Source organism: Vanessa atalanta, chromosome 20 (assembly GCF_905147765.1).
Source record: "Vanessa atalanta chromosome 20, ilVanAtal1.2, whole genome shotgun sequence".
Taxonomy (NCBI): domain Eukaryota; kingdom Metazoa; phylum Arthropoda; class Insecta; order Lepidoptera; family Nymphalidae; genus Vanessa; species Vanessa atalanta.
In genome coordinates this window covers 8,695,368-8,713,179 of record NC_061890.1, presented here as the reverse complement: position 1 = coordinate 8,713,179, position 17,812 = coordinate 8,695,368, and the positions used below count along the sequence as shown (strand labels likewise).

The 17,812-nt window shown below is 34.3% G+C and overlaps 1 protein-coding gene across 4 annotated transcripts in view; it reads left to right on the top strand.

Moving 5' to 3' along the window:
* The window catches only part of LOC125071869 (homeobox protein cut), a 134,779-nt gene that overhangs the window by 95,021 nt on the left and 21,946 nt on the right, over positions 1-17,812 (top strand). For all 4 annotated transcript variants that reach the window (XM_047682287.1, XM_047682288.1, XM_047682286.1 and 1 more), the window contains exon 4: positions 11,559-11,740. In XM_047682287.1, the coding sequence (XP_047538243.1) occupies positions 11,559-11,740 (182 nt within the window). The remainder of the gene's footprint in view (positions 1-11,558; positions 11,741-17,812) is intronic.

Genomic DNA, 17,812 nt, shown 5'->3' with positions numbered 1-17,812 from the left:
TAATTATCAGTTTTTTTTTTTAATATGAAAGCGGCATTTGTCGTTTTTTACTTGGTTTGTATGTGTGAAATAAAAAATCAATACGCAACGAAACATTCGAATATTCATGAGGCATTTGAAGTTTCTTCAAAACAACGCGACGGGGGCGAAAATGTGTATTGTTTCAGAATAATGGTATTTATATGCTACATTGGTTTCAAGGGAAATCACTCTGTGAATCGTCCATAACGTCTGTATCAGGCTCTTGCGCGGGTCGGACCGAAAGGTCCTATCAGCCAAAAACGCCAGCGTCTTTTACGACTTTGTAAATCCGAATGCGGTTCCAGAATTCGATATTACTTAAGCTCGTATTGAAATTTAGAGCCAGAGAGCGGCGAAGATTTGGTGGAATATTAAACATTCACGTTTATTAGTTTGTCCTCGGTGAATGTATTTGGAAGTCTAAACGGGGTAGTTCTCGATGGGAAACTTGGGAAGTGTGTTAACGAGTCCGCCCTTAGCGAATGTAGTTTATTTTCCTAATGGGGATTACGTTCAGTCAATTGTGCTGGTGTCGATAAGTTTGTTGCAAAACCATAAATCACGAAGGACAATTATTTACTTAAACATCAAAACTTTACAAACGCCAATGCAACCGACGACAAAGTTCCTACGGCAAAGATCGAGATATGTCACAAGTTTGGTGATGAGCTTCAGCGACACATCAAAGACGACAATATCATCGAACTCCGAACGAATGGTGATCATGTAAAAACTAGAAGAAAATTGGTATCGTGTGATCTACTTTTTATACAGATAAGTAAAGGGACCGCCCCACAAAGGCAGCTATCGGAAGGAAAACGAAAGGGTAATGCGGGCATAAGATGCGCATCGTCACACACGGCCTAATCACGACAACCCCCCACCCCCCACCGCCACCCCAACTTTTGCATATTGCCCAAAGTGCCCACGCTACCCCAGCCGGGTATACATTTTTGCTAGCGGGATCATTCTTTACCGCATTTTCCCGCGATCCGAAAACGCCATTCGATTTTGGTTTTTGTTGCGACACAATAAGTTCCTTGTTGATATTTACGAGTGATGTCCCGGGCAACGTTCCTACGGGATCATTCTTACGACGATTGCGTGTGGCGTGACGAACGTCATTCAATTTTGGACTCTACATCGTTATGATAAAGGCGATGATTATTCTTGCGGTCGCTGTTGCTCTGTTTAGAGCAAGGGTGCTATGACGTTTGAGGGATGCGTCTTAATTGTGAGCGTGTTCTGTTCTAGTATTGATTTTTTAATGTGTGTCTCGTCTGTAACTGTTGTGTTTGCTGCAGGCTTCTCGCTCGACTGGTTTTACCGCGAACGTACAGAATCGTAATTAGCCCTATTAAAAACATTTTTTTCTTCAATCTTTGACCTTTGTTCGAACAGATTAAACAAAAATAAAGAAACGAAATCATCTCGGTGATGATTAAACGAGTGATGATTAAAATTTTAATTAATCGAGCACATATCGAATAACAAGACAGCTGTTTGTTTTGTTTTTTTTTAATTGTAGAAAAATAGCTCTACACCGAGACAACAAACAGTCTTATTATTGCGACATTAAAAAAACACAGTTTCATTACGCGTTAAGGGAATTATTTCTAGAAATCGCTAACCTACTTTGAAAGCGCACGAGTAATTAATGTCAATTTTATTTATAATTACGCAGTGGTCGCAAGATGGGAATTCGTATGAAAAAAATGATTTGCGCATAGGACGGCGCGTCTCGAGCTATGCGAGTGTCAACATGCCTCGAGAATTCGCGGGCTTGTCCTGGAATGATAACAACTATGACGGCGGTCTCTTTCTAGCTCGTAATTATATCGCATACAGCCTTAATATCCTTTAAAACGCACGGCTCATAATTCGAGTGCCATTTTGTTCGAGTCATTAGGAACTGTTTATACTTAGACCTAATTGGTTGTAAGTGCAGGTCTATCCAATCAAGTGAGCCAGGAATCTCGGAGAAAGAATTGTTAATAAGATTATTATAAATCTATTTTAAGTTCTGTAATAAACCGTTAATGGTTCTCTGGAAAGTAGAGCCTTTATCTTAAAGTACAATCGATTGCCAAAGTATACACTCGGTGGTAGAGCTTTTTGCAAGACTTTCTGGGTTAGTAACACCCACTCATCACTTATTCTACTGCCAAGCAGCAACACTTTGTGTTCCGGTTTGAAGGGTGAGTGAGCCAGTATAACTATAGACACGAAGGACATAGCGAATTAGTTCCCTAGGTTGGTGACAATAATTCTGACAGTGTCATTGTCCATGGACCATGGTGACTTACAATCAGTTAACTGGCCTGCTTATCTGAAATAAAAACATTTATAATTGTAACTTTTAAAGTATCAGAATATTACAACAGGATTACTATATGACTAAGTCTCAATCAAAGGTCGTACACACTAGCGACAAAGAGAGAAAAGATAGCTCGCCATAGCTTCGCTTCACGTTTAGTTGAATGTTCCGTATAGCGTAATATCGTTTTCCATTCTCTTTATCTTGTCATATTATTTGCTTACGAAGCTTGCATACGGGTTGTTCACAAAGAAACAGGATACATGGAAACGACATGAGCGCAGTTTCTTACTAATATTACGCACGTTCAACACAATAATATATCAGATCGGCAAAAGGATAAATGTTTGGAATAATTGTTGTCATTCAACAAACAAATGTAACGCTATTCGATATTGCCGAAGCCTATATGTTTTCAATTTGAATGTACATAATGCTAAATTGAACAATATAAATACAGGCAATACATGGTAATATTTTTTAAAACAGAACATCACATATACACTATGCAATTGAGATACGTATATCGAGTCTTAAACAATATACATTGTAACAAATAATATTAAGAAGTAACATACGTGGTACAAATATGGATTTATTTTAAATAACTTTCAGCTCCAATCCTAAACATTTTAAAACGTCACATCCAGTGGCTCTACGTGCCCGTTTAATTCCCCTTCTTCATACTATTTGCACAACTCCTTAATGCTTTATTTCGTCTATTTGTTCAGTCTAATTAGAAAAGTCCGACTAATTACTAATATCGAATTTTGTCGCTTTTTCCGTACTTTCCTTTTATTGGTAGCTCCGTTTGTAATTATGTTATCTAACTTGGCTATTATATTATCACATGTAGTATATATATGTATTTAATCTGTACTACAACATACTATATGTGTTCATTCGTCTTCACTAGTCGTTGGGATTCTTCAGTTATATAATGAAATTATTACCAAAAATGTTTCCATGATTCCTACGTATTGTTAAATGATTTAGTGGTAATCTAAATCAACACTACAAGGGAGTTCGGTAGATTTACATGGCAAAATTTCATCCGACACAGACAAGTATCCTCACGATGTTTTCCATCATGAGCACGAGGTGAATTATCAACACTATTTCGTTACTATCGATGTTCTATCTATTAGGTCATACAATATGTATTCACTTCACTAGAGTAAAGGATACTTTAAGTTCAAGAGATTTGTCTCGAATTTATCGTGATCTGAATATTATCATCAAATTTTGTCCCGAGATGATCCAATCTCCGGAACGCGTCGGTTACGTCCTTCGAGATCGAAGAATATGTCTGAAATAGAGTCATTTAATTTACAAATAATATCTATTATATTTTAGTGTTTATTCATTCTATAAGGAGAAAACAAAAGCAAAGGAGATAGACATACATATCACGAATTGATTTATAATCTGTGTTGTTTCATTCTATCGTTATTAATATAATCTGTGACAAAAATAAAACGCAACTACTACAATACGTCATCTTCATCGTCGTTGTCAAAAATATGAATAATTAAAAAAACCCATCAACGAACACAGTATACTATTTGAACGAACAAACAAAACAAATATTTATTCATCTCAGCGAATCCCACAAAAAATTAAGTCTAATGGAACTTCAATTATTAATTCTACAAATTATTATTTAACTTTACAAATATATAAATAGAACTGTGAGTAAATCTCGAATTGGCCCGAATTTCGATAGCAGAGGAGCAATAAATACGAAACTGAATTAATATAATTACCTAGATTGCAATCCCGGACGAAACAACCGAATCAGCTGTTTATATCCGCTTTGCATTGTATTGTAGAATAATAAATACTGAGAGAATATTTCGAATTATTTCATTGCCAGATCTTATCTATATTTATAAAAAGCTGGAGAGTTTGTATGGTTGAAGGCGCTTATCTCAGAAACTGTCGAGCAGATTTGGGAAAATTATTTTAGGTTAGATTGCTACCTATATATAAAGCCATCATTGTGGCAAACTGTTGACGTTATTAATAATTATAAATATTATTTATAATTATATTAACTTATAGTTGTCTTGATTTCTACACCCAGATAAATGTTTTAGTAGATACATACTTGGTTTTCACTTTCTTAGTATCATTCGAAATACTTAGAGGTAAAAAGAGGAAAATATAAGATGAGTTTTTATTAGATGGAAAGATGATCTTTATTACCAAATAAAATGTATGTGCTTTAAGTAACTTTTGTTCAAAAGGCAGAGATATACAATATTTCCATATTTAAGAACAAGGCCCGTAAGATTCCATAATTAGAACCCATGTCAACGATATTATCTAATGTTATTAGCATTTACACCTTCATGACAAGTAACTAATTTGTTTGATTATACTCACTTATTGTACAAACTTAACGTTACCTGAATTAGAAATTATCAAGAAGCATCGGGCGCGCTACACAGTGCACCTTTTAATTGCCCCAACAAAACGATATTTTATAGTCGGCCGTACTTTTTTCCCCATTGCCGTTACTCAAAATAATCTAGACCAGATATCTTTGCGAAAACACCCAGGCAATGATGTATGCGCTCTGAAAACGTAAAAGAATAAAACTTCGCGAAAATTCTTTAAACAACCTCCACAACTGTGCCATACTAGCGTGTTGTACTCGCGTGCGGTGCGCTGACGTGTTAAGAGGTCTGTTACTGACGAAATTGGATCCTTCTGAGGTTATTTATCATGTCCTTATTTACTACTTAATAATCACCTACGACTAATATATGAGGGCTACAAAAATATCTCCTATTCGTTAAAAAAACCTTTGCAAAATGCGATGAGAAATTTCCTACGTAAATATTATGAATTTATAATTCGAACACCCAAACGATGCATACCGGCTTCCATAATGAGAACTTTATACCTATGAGAGAAACTTAGTTTCCTATTCTGTTTTATAACACAAACGATAGACAAGCAATAAATGAGGTTCCACAACTTATAATTGCTTAATTTTGTTGTCTGCCTCAAAACTACAGACAATTGCATTCCAGTTGTCTATGATAGCTCGATTTTCGTATCGGATCATGTCGAAAATAACCAGCTAACCAAAAAATCAAAGAGCATCAGCTGTCAGCGATGAAAACTAATCGCTGAACCTACTAATGGCTTGTCAATGCCTCTCAAACACGAAATCCGAGCGACGTCGAAAGTGCATAGACAAACTTCCCGCCAATTTCGCTGTCAACGTCAAATATGACACCATATTTGCAAAATTCGAATACAAAAATCGTCATCGAATTGTATGCCTTGTGTCGGCGCAATAAACGGCTATCGAACACGAGATCCGTGTCGGCTAATTTTTATCACACGAGGCTTTCTGATCACGCATGCTTGATTGATAGTCGTGACGTCTGTTGTCAATCACACCGGGTTTTATAAAAGCACCGCGACAATTGTTGTGAATATTTATGGAATGTTGCTGATGTCGTGACAATCCACTAAATGGCCGATAAATTTTTGCATTTTAATTCCTATAGTTGCACTGCTGTCAGTCTGCGAGTCCGTCATAATTCGAATGAAATGTAAAACGGATTGGCTGAAATCTCTTTTGGAGATTCGAAACTCGTGTCCGGCTGTTCAATCATTCACGTCATTTATCATTTTTCCCCAAAATGAAACTCGCTTCAAACTATACACTGTGATAGATGTGGAAAAAGGAAAACTTCGAGTTTCCGCCCGTAGAAGCTATCCGAGCGTCTTTTTGCTTTTAGCAGTTGGTACTGCTCGGTAGATTTCGGCGCTCGAATTCGGGAAGGGGTTCGTCGCCCTGGCCTTCTACGGGGCAGCGGGCCGATCACATTTCGCCGGCTAATAACGGTTGCCCGCCAATTCGCTCATATTTGACCAGTTTGACATATCGCCGACATGGATTCCACTTTGTGACGGCAAAATGGCGTATTATGCGTTTTTTATTCGCCCACTTGTCTTTCAGCACTTCTTTTGTGATTGAGACCTGTACAAATTTATGACGATGGATTGTCAGGGGCCGAATTGGTTCAGTTTTGTTACTTTATTAGAATCCCTGTGTATTGGTGATGATACATTGACATCCCGGCTTTCTGATCGCATTCTTTTTCTTTTAATACGAGTGTTAATATGGAAACGTCTGAATGAGGAAAGTTTCGATATTTCTGTTTGCTCAAAGATGATTGGTGGAATACTTTTTGTTGTTGTTTGCGTTGGACAGAATTGTTGTCCGACATTTCTCATTAGAACGTAATCCACGATTGCTGTTCGACTGATAATCTCGAATACGAGAGATCGCTAAATGACAGAAAACGGAAAAACAAGCAAACGATCGTTCGGCCGCTGATATTGCGATTGCTATATTAATGTCTCGATAAAGATCGACTTCACACAGAGCTCTTTCAATATTTTATGCATTTTACGATCACAAATACTGTCGTATTGTATTCTTGTATAAACGTTAAGTATCCAGGTGAAATAAAAAAAACTCTTTAATTTTGAAATGAATAATTCATTATTACATTCCAGACAATACATACATTTTTTACATATACAAAGACATACATTTAAATTTCAATAAAATTAGTTCAAGAACATTTAGTAGAGATTCAGTTATCTCGAACATAATGCATTGTCAAAATAAAGCCATTCGTGAGTTGTCAAAAGTATGATAGGGTCGCCGTCAGCTTATGGTGATAGATGGTACAAGCTAATCCAGATATCCTAGGCACATAATCGGTGTCAAGCTAAGTGTTTAACCATTACACTTAATAAATAACCTTAAGATAAGCGTAATAAGGTTCATAATTCGTTATCTCTCGGCGGTTATGTGTGGTACGATTGAAAGGCGACACGTGGCCGACACGATAACGAGCCGGAGACGTCACGGTAATTTATAGCTCAACCTAGTATTTTGCATTTTGTAACTAAGCAATTGAAAATACAAAAGAACCGCAGTTTAAAACGCTTTAAACGCACGCACGGAAAAGTACGACTGTATTTATAATACAAGTAGGAAATCTTTATGCCATCGCACGACTTTTCAAACAAGCCCGAACTTATCGGAATTTATTTCTACTACATCCGATAGTAAGATCAAAACGAAAAGCAAGCTTAACAAGTATAGATTTATATCATCAAAAAAAAATGGTAAAAATGTCTAAGTAAAAATTTACGTAGCATAAAAAACTGCCATTTCGAATTAGACTTTCGAATCGCATTATGTTTGTAAATAATAATTACAAAGAACGGTTAATTACAGGTAATCTGCGTTAGGGTCTTGTGACTCCATCAAACCTCATGGGCCGTTGGTCACTGGAATCACCCACGACGAAGTGTAATCACAATGCGGAGGCGTCCAAAAAGACGAGCAATTAAACTAAAAACCGGCCTCCAATAAAAACGTGTAACTGTGATGGTCGAAAACATAATTGTCCATAGTAATGATTGTAGGTAATTGTTGAGGGTCACCCTTTAACCCTTCAGAGAAGAAACCCTCGCTTGCCGCAAGTTGAGAGCGGCGGGAATATTCTAGAACACACTGCATACTATCAAATTATTTACATAGTTTTTGTTCCGGATAAATAATATCACATTATATCTGTTGCACATAACTCGAATACAAAAACGACACGAGAAACAAAAAACGTAACAAAAAGATATGATATCATCAAAATTCTATTATTTTATTTAATATAGATAATAAATTATCAAATAGAGGTAACGAATGAATTTTGAATTTTATAAATGTATTTACCAATGACATCATGGTAATATATATAAAGATTTAAAATAAACCAATAGTATTTTAAATACATTTTCCAGCGTGTTGATTGGTTGGCTTTCGCCCGCTGTCGCTCGTGTTTCGTTCCGCGCGCGTAATGGCGGTCAGCGCAGAGCCGAATTAAGACAATAATTACTCGCGGTTCTGTCCCGGGAAATTTCGTTTCGGCTAATACTTTTTATGTCTAGTATTTGAATGGGGCAAATATGTGTTTACAATGTTTTTATTGTACAGTTAACTAGAAACTAGGGGGCGTTGTTGCTGAAACTCTGAAACAGACTACAATGTCGTTTACGAGTATTTCCAAAAACATTATTACAATATAAGATTTTTGTATTAAATTAATTTACACTGGTTTTTTAATTAAATCGTTATTAAATATTTAAGATTCAAGGCTATTTAATTATTATATTACAAATTTAACGTAAAATTATAAACACATTTGGGTATATATATAATGTAAATAAATAAATTATACCAATTTAAAGCTTATGTTTGATTTCGTTTAAGGCTTATAGTAGTATTAATGGATCAAGAAAGATAAAAAGTGAGTCAAGCGTGAATAATGTTTAAATTATTTGATAAAAATACATTTTATTGCTTTAAGATTAATTTAATTTTTATGATTTCGTTATAATTATTATTTTATTTAAACATCTCGAATGAGTTGTTGATGAGTTACTTTGACTTCTTTTAGGTTTTTTTTTATATTTTATTTTAACTTACGTCAACTTCCTTTTTTTTTAATTTTGAAAACGTTCGATTTTTTAAACATCTATTTTATAAAGGTAATTTTTTTTAGTTTCAATATTTTTTTTCATTATTTAAGTTCTATCTGTTAAATGATTAATGAACTGATTGACCTTCAAGTTTAGAAGTGTACATTCAAACAATATTTAAAAATATGTATATAAATAAATACATTTAATATTATTTTTAGGAAAATAATATTAAATGTATTTATTTTTTATAAAACTTTAAAAGTGTCTTGTTTTTCTCGCATTATGTCAAACTCTCAAGGACTTGTCAATGTAACGATATTTACACAAGTAATGACTGAATTATTTCACTGATATGCACTAAAGATACATGTCAAAGCGATTTTCAAACGATTCTAGTCCCTATAGCTCTGTAATACGGTCCAAAAGAAACGTTTTTTATAATTATACTAACATCGTAAAGAATACTGAAACCCGATTATGTTGTCTATCATGAAACCCTCAGTTGTCATTAACAATAAAAAAAATCTCAATCTGAAATAAACCATATTTATAATGGCAAACGGTTGATTTTCCAACATCATACATCACTAACAAACCAATCTCGTATTATCCGAATTATGTTTACTTATGTATCATATTTGATATGTTTAATTGTACACTAAATATAAATATCACGCTTAGTTTATGAGTAATGATTTTATGCGCAATACGGAATTACAAATTGAAAAAAAATACAGTCTCATATCATCATGTCTCCCTGGTAAATTTCGACCACCTTGGTAGAAAGTAAGTCAGCCTACGCAGGATATTATTGTGCACGAGTATATATTCTCCATTCCTTCTCTCTCCGAATCCAGCGGAAAGACTTTAGGCATGTACAAGCTTTACTGGCCAAACCCAAAAATTTTAGCTCGACGACGTCTACGAGAGTAACCGATGCAAAATTGCGAATGAAAACGATTTCCATAATATACATAAACTTTATACTCCCAAGGTCATACCTACCGTTAACGATACCAGTACTTATTTACCGACCTTCATTGATTAGCATAGACGGAAGCGGCAGGATTTCCGTTGCATCCGAGATTCGAATCTTCACGGTCGAAGCGTATCGAAGGTTTTACATAAAAACTCCGATAATAGTATTAACACTAGCAATGCATACGAGAATACAGAAAAGCAGCCTGAGTGGTCCCGTAGATATGGAGACTCTAATTTGTGTCAACCACTTCATCCGCTTTCCTACGCCATCACCATATTCTAATATGATATCATGTCTCTGTAATTAAACTGGATTAACTTCAACTCCAACCTTAAAATACCAAAAATTTTGGCGTCATAACAAGTCAAGAATACTTGTACAGAAAAACTACTAATTGTAATTATATATGTAGTTGTGCCCCGTGGCATCAGCTGCGTTTAGATTCATATATGAATAGTAGATTAGATAGATTTCTAATACAAAATATATTCTTCGAATCGGAGGTGTTTCTGAAATTAGCGCGTTCAACACCAGTAGTCAACGTTAGTGTGGTTATAGGTTTCTAAATGACTCTGTTCCTTTCGAATGTCAAATCAATTATTAAGGAAACAGCCCTCGAATTAAATTTGACATCGAAAAAAATATAAGCTTCACTTTTCCTTCGGAAATCGTTGGGGTAATCTTCGATATTTACAACCTGTTGCATCATCAACCATCTTGAATTTTTGTTTCGATACCAATTTTTTGTCATTTTTTCTAATATAAATTTAATAAGATGTGGTACACATGTGAATTCGATCCAACAATCTCTGAATTTTTTATCTACTGATCTAACGTTATTCGAGAGTTTAGAGCAAAGCAATGTCAAGGTCGAGTGAGGAAGAATTGATACTTTTTAAATGAGACCTTCAAATATATCTTGTCTTGATTTCTAACACTAAAGTCACAGCGATTGCCGTCTTCGGCACGGATCAGTAATCCAGCGGCATCGCGATGATATAACGTATTCCCTTCCATATTATATCCCCCTAAGAGAACCTAGCCTAGGCATAAGTGTGTGCAAGCACAATTACATTCATATTCGCAGGCACTATCATAATGAGATAATCAAGCAAAGGTTTCACAGTTTAATTCAAACTTCTACAGAACTTACTCACTCAGGTTTGATGCCAAAAACATGTACTGATCCGACCTGGGATTCAAACTTAGAACCTATAGAACCCTCCAATAAATAACTAAGACATAGAATTATAATTTATTTTTGACACATAATTTTATTAACAGTCTATTTGCTAAACGCTTATCACAGCGCGATAACGAATAAATATAAATTTGTAATGATAATAATTACCGCAATAGAGCGTTATAAACACACCAATCAGATCATTTTATATATTTCGAGTAGAGCTAAGGAAATACCTAAACAAACTAATCATCTTTATCTTAATGGTTCTTTTTTTTGTGACGCAAATAGTTATAATTTAAAACCATTTTATAATTTAATTACTATATTTTTACGATATAATTATTACGGTCGGTTAATAAGGTTGTAGATATAGAATACATTCAGATATATATTGTTCAATAAAAACTCTAGCCTTCCTTGAGTCGATAGTCTAGACGAAACAATAAAAAAAAAAATAGTTTACAACATCAAAGCATTCCGCCAATAGTAAGGTTTTTTTTTTTAAATTTCATTTATTCCTTTTATTTCAGATTGCTCAACTAGTAGAAGACGTGCGACGTCTCCAAGCGTCACTTTCAGCGCTGCAAGAAGCGCATGCACAGCAATTGCAGCGACTGGAAGAAAGGCTGGATGAGAAGAAACAGCACATCGCCAGACTCGAAGCAAGACTGGACACACAACGAGACTATGACGACATTAAACGAGAAATCAGGTGAGTATACGATGATAGCAGGCGTCGTTCAAAAACCTGCGACTTTTAACATTTTAAAATATCAAATAAGTCAAAAAGCATCGCTACAGCGCTGTAAGTAGTTTGATCGCTGGTTGATCTAGCAGTAGAAACAGACAATACAAGACACAGCAATGAAAAAACTTAACGCTCTTAAAGCGATCATAACAGCGCTACAGTGTTGAAAAGCAATGATCCGTCGAGTAATAGCAACGAATATAATAATAACTACAAACTATAAAACTATAAACCGTAAATACATAATGCGATTAGCCGTATGTAAATTTTACACCATATACAATTAAAAGTATGAATTAAAACTGAAATATCTCGTCGCTCCCAACTAAATATCAATAAATAAACCAGTGATTTAATTAAAATATTTAAATGTAATCAAGATACGTCCGTCAAAAGGAACTAATTTAAATAAAAGCCGAGTTAAATTCAATACGTCTATTCCGAGTAAACTAAGATTTCATAACCTTTTAAGACATTATTATCCACATTCTAAATATAATCAGTCGCACTAATCGGCTATGCAAGACGCGAGTCGTAGATTCCCTTTGTTCTCGTTAACACGTCGTCCGTCGCCTTGGAGCTGAGGAGGCAGGATGTATTAACGATGATGATTTCATTTGCTTTATATTGATTAGCCATGTTATACTATTTATTTATAAAAAAAAATAAAAGACCTATTCAGATTCAAAACATTTAGATGAATTGAAAATTAAATTTGGTAGTAGAACATATTCAATTATAGATGAGAAATACTTAATATAAATTTACACACAATATCTGGTATATTTCGAACACGATTTCACTGTGAGAAAAATCATTTAAGCTATCAAAAACATTCATCAGAATATAAAAACAAAAAGAGATACAAAACAAGATCAACTTGTATTAATTTTACTGATGATTAATATATAAAAAATATATCTGCTACACAACTTGATATAAGTATCATAACCAAACATTTCAGCTTAGAAGAGTATAAAAGCTAGGCTAAAAGGCACGTGTTAATAAACTTGATAAGCTATCAGCAGGGCCGTTCACCCCGGTGTTTGAGATGATTAGTATTGTTTGCGCGTTGGGCAACCGCTGTAGGCCTTGAATGAGGATACAATGTTATATCTTCATACGAAACCTTTAAGAGCTGGAAGGAAATATGGCCCTTTCATAATTATAATGTAACATTAGATACGTATGATCAAAACATAAAGAAAACGATAATATTAGAGTCATTTATACATAAAAGAAAAACAAACAATAAAATAGTCCTAGTCCTACTGAATACTTGTAAGGCAGTAAATTCACGAACTATATGTAATATTAACAAGGCTCATTACTTCGAAATGTAATCAAATTAAACTCTAATAAATAATAAAAGTAAATTATACTTAATTCAATTATAACTGACCATTCCTGATGATACATCACAAACGTACATACAACAACAAATAATTAAGAAACATTGTTCAAACATGCAAAGCAATCTAATAAAACAAATTCTGATTGCAAAACAATGGAAGTCATCTTTATTTAGATCCAGCAAACTACAATATTTGCTGACCCTACCTTTGACTGATAAGCGAAAATTGTACGCTATTTATAGGCATTGCATACAGCCTTATTTGTAAACGTTTTGATTTTAATGAATCTATACAATCCGATAGTAAATCTAATTAACGAATTGTTGAAAAATATAAGGGCCTCTTAAATTTGGAAGGATTTAAAATAATGTATCTGCAAGAGTTTAGTCACATCTTTGCAATTGCAATTTACCTACCGTGTAGACCCATTCTACTTCCAAATCAAGATGATAAAAATACATGGTTATTAAAAAAAAGATAGAATAAAAGAATACCAATACATGGATAAGATATACAATTAAAAAAAAAACAATGTCACAATCAAATAACATACATAGCAATATACTATGTAATACATGCGCCTCGATGGCAAGACCTAAGTGAGAGTGTAGTCATTTGCCGTCACGACATACGAGGGGTAGGAACCCCCAAGACGCGCCAACAGACGTCTCACATCAAAAACGATATCAAGAATTACATAATCTGTTTCCTCAATTATTATACCGATAATTCTATTTATATTTCCCACTGATGGAACAGGAAACTCGAGAAAAAAAAATCGAAAGGTTCTCAGGGAGCGATTTGTGTATCAATAAATTGTCCAAACACGGGGGTAGGCCGCTAAATTCCTTATCTCGAATCGTTTAGCGAGTACATGTTAGTTTTTGGGACTTGTCGCAACTTCAACCGATTTTAACGGAAAAAAGAAAAAATCGGTATGGGACCCCCTCGATGTTGGTCATGTTGAACCTTTTAGTGGTGTGGAAAAAGGTGGGTCATAAAAATTTATCGGTAATAATTATCTGGTTAGTGTTTCAGTAGGTTCTACAAACGGAACTTATGGTAGCTTTACGATACACATTGCTGCAAGAACTTTATGTATGAACATACATTTTTGTTTAACCTTTGATAGGAACCGGAACTGTCGTGAAATCTCAGAATGTGTGACAATGGTCATAACAATTATAACATTCCAAAGACACCCATCAGCCAATATTTCGCGTGTGGTTATCGAAGTGAGTTCTTATTAACACTAAACGACTTAAATGTCTAGAAACAGTAGCACCTAAAACAAGGATTGATCGTTTCATAATACATCTAATCTAAAAACTCGACCCTGATAGAGTTTAACTATGTGTAATGTATACGATCCGAGAGGCAGGAAGTGTTTTAAGTTAGACGATAAGATTGAACATGATTAAACTAAAAATAAAGATGTTTGTAATATACAAGTAAATACAAGTCGTGGTAATTTAAATATTTCTACAGAAGTGGGCACATATTTATTAAATATGTTTAATAAATAAAACACATTACATTGCAATTATGAGCTAAATGTGAATAAATTTGATTATTATCAAGTTTAAATATTATCTTGATTGGATAATTAATTTCGCTTGCGTCGCGCAACAGTGAGCTCCGTTCGAAGTTACTGGATATTTCATAAATTATGAATAATTATAAAAATAATAGTGCGTAGTATGAGACTGAATAATACCAGTTAAATAAGACGCAATAAGACATTTCAAAACCCTCACCAGACAAACAAAATTTAATGTAACACTATTGATTTACAGAAGAACCGTATCCATCGTATCAAAATTAGCATTTTTGCTGAAATTGTTACTATGTTGCCGACATAGAATTGTATCACTTGTTGCTGTTCTATAAATATATAAATAAATTTTAATGAAGAACTTCATAGTTTTAATATTAACATTGTATTAACGAATTTTCAAGCTAGTATAATGAAATTCGTGTCTATTTTCAATTCTAGTAAACAAATAAAATTGACTAAACGTGTCTTAACGTCTTCCCCAAAATCATTAATCATTCGTCAACTTAAACTTGTCCATTGTAGTTCATACGTTACACATGTACAAACGTAACTAACATCTCAATCGCGTTGACAACGCCTTGATGGTTTTATATCCACAATATTTACACTTGGATATAACGTCGGTTAATACGTTCCAGCATTTATTGTTTTAAATCTTTTGGACGTTTTGGTGTTTTTATCTAACGTGTCCACAGAAACCGTCCGGTTCCCTTAATATGATGGTTATATAAATAAATTAACACGTATACATAGCCTCCTATAGGGTCTTTACTGAATGTTTAAATGCAATTTGATTTTTTTTTTTGTTGATGTCCAAATTTTATATTCAAGCATATCCAACGGTTCAGTAAAAAACACTTTTCTGAACATTTGACCAACCATTCGGTTTCGACTTATCACGGGTTTGCATAAAAAAAATTTAGGATCTGTGGTACGAGTTCTATTTCATCTGCCGGTAACTTTACCGCTAAGCATAATGAAGAAAGTGTAAAACTTCTTTTAACTTCACATTCTATACTTATGGATTATTTTGTAAAAGTGCCTTAAGAATATTAGACCGAAAAGTCATGTTCTAATTATATTACGATAGATATATTCATGTCAATATATTCTAACAATATTGTAAATTAATTAATTTGATTACTGGATAGATTCAAGATTCCATTTCGAAACTCATTTTCAGTCCACTCGTGTTTGTTTTATTCGTCTAAGTTGGCGATATCTGATGGAGTAATTACAAAGTTTTAAACTAAGGACGAATTCCCACGTATCATTTCGTTGCCGGAAGAAATCTATCAACATCCGCACTGATAACAAACAATCATTAATTATCTATCCTCCCTAACTATCCTCATTATCCTGTGAATTCATTTCACTTATCTTGTATGCACTTGTAGTATTAACATCCTGATTTCATCGGCAGATTGATTATTAATTTTAAAAAAAAAATCTATGACGTAACAATTGCTTTGATAAATTTGTTTTCAGTTAACAATTTAACGATTTTCTAAATATGTCTTTAGTAATTCTAATAGCTGTCCGCTAAACATCCAACCGATGTTTTCTATAGTTTAATGTGTTATTTTTACCAATATGGCGACCGATGAGCGGTGTCTTTGATCCATCAAAGGGTAAGTCGCATCAAACGGACCGACAGTCGCGACATAAAATCACGCCTGTGCAAACACCATAAAACAATCCGTTAAAGAACGACACTATTTATAGCGGTAATCGATCGATTACTCAACTTACAAACGCATGTGCCTGAACACATCACATCACATGTTCCTTTATCCATGGATTCATCTTCATTTCGAGATGACGAAGAAGACAGACAATCTAGAGGCTGAGCAAGGACTCGCCTTCCAATAAACTTAACAACACGTAAACATATTGGTTTAATAAAATGGGACAACTTTATTTTATTAATACCATTAAGTATTTCGACGTAAAACGAATGCAAATATTAAATCTATTTCCACGTAAACCAATCTCGCACGATATTTGGCCGTTATTTCAAGAATCGCGCACAAAAGATTGAAAGGTAATATAAAGCTTTTCCCGCGTCGTCGTTCGGAAATCGGACAAACTATCGACTTACACGACAAGCTGATAGATAAATGAGAAACAGAATAGAAAAAACTTCCTCGCCTCAATTATTGCGACCGGCACGCGAGGACATTTGTCGTTTTTCCCATGATCCGAACCGACATTCGATTCCTGAGCTGTTCCCGAAAAATAATCCTATATAATCTGTGCTTTATTTAATCTGCGCTCAATAGAAACTGTTGGAAGCACCTGTAGCGGTTTATTGCTTATTTATACCGCTTCTCAAGTTCGGATTAAGTTATAGCCAGCCTTCGAAGATTAAAGCTTAATAGGGGGTTGAATGGATTGATTTCTAGACGATGCCGCGCCAAATCTCGACTAATACGGGGATCGGTTGGCGTTCGCTTTCTGAATTTTGATTAAATTTGGAATTCTAAATTTAAATATCATGAACGAGCGTCATCTACGTTTTGATTAAAACCACAGATAATAAAAGTTCAACTTAATTTCTTAAGAAACTAGAGACAGATTAAACACGACGGCGTGTAAACATTTAAATTTTTAGTTGCCAGTCGTAAAATTACATGGAAATGATGGTAAATCTTTAAATATGTGTATGTCGTACGGTACACAATCAAAGATTCAACTCTTCAACTAACAGTGTTGACAATGCACTGGCTTTAAACTAAAAAAGACAAATAAGGAATGAAGCATCGCTTATCTCTTGTTTAATTAAAAACTAAGCACACAAGATTTACATATGCCCGGGGAAGCAAATATCCCGACTATGTAACGTAGAGCGTGTACCTCCTATATATCAATAGAGCCTATCGTGGACACCTGTCTCCATTTGCTTAGGCGATGTTTGACTTACATTTAACGAAAGTTTAGTCACACACAAATTATCAACTAATTTACGCTCCCCGACATTTTTTTCGTCCATAAAGAAACGTTCTAAGATTTTTACTGCGTCGCCGTGTTGACACAATACTCGCGATGCTTACATCTTAGAACTAGGAATCGTGCCTTTGTCAATAAAAACGTTAAAAAAAAAACACTCGTTTGACAGCTTGA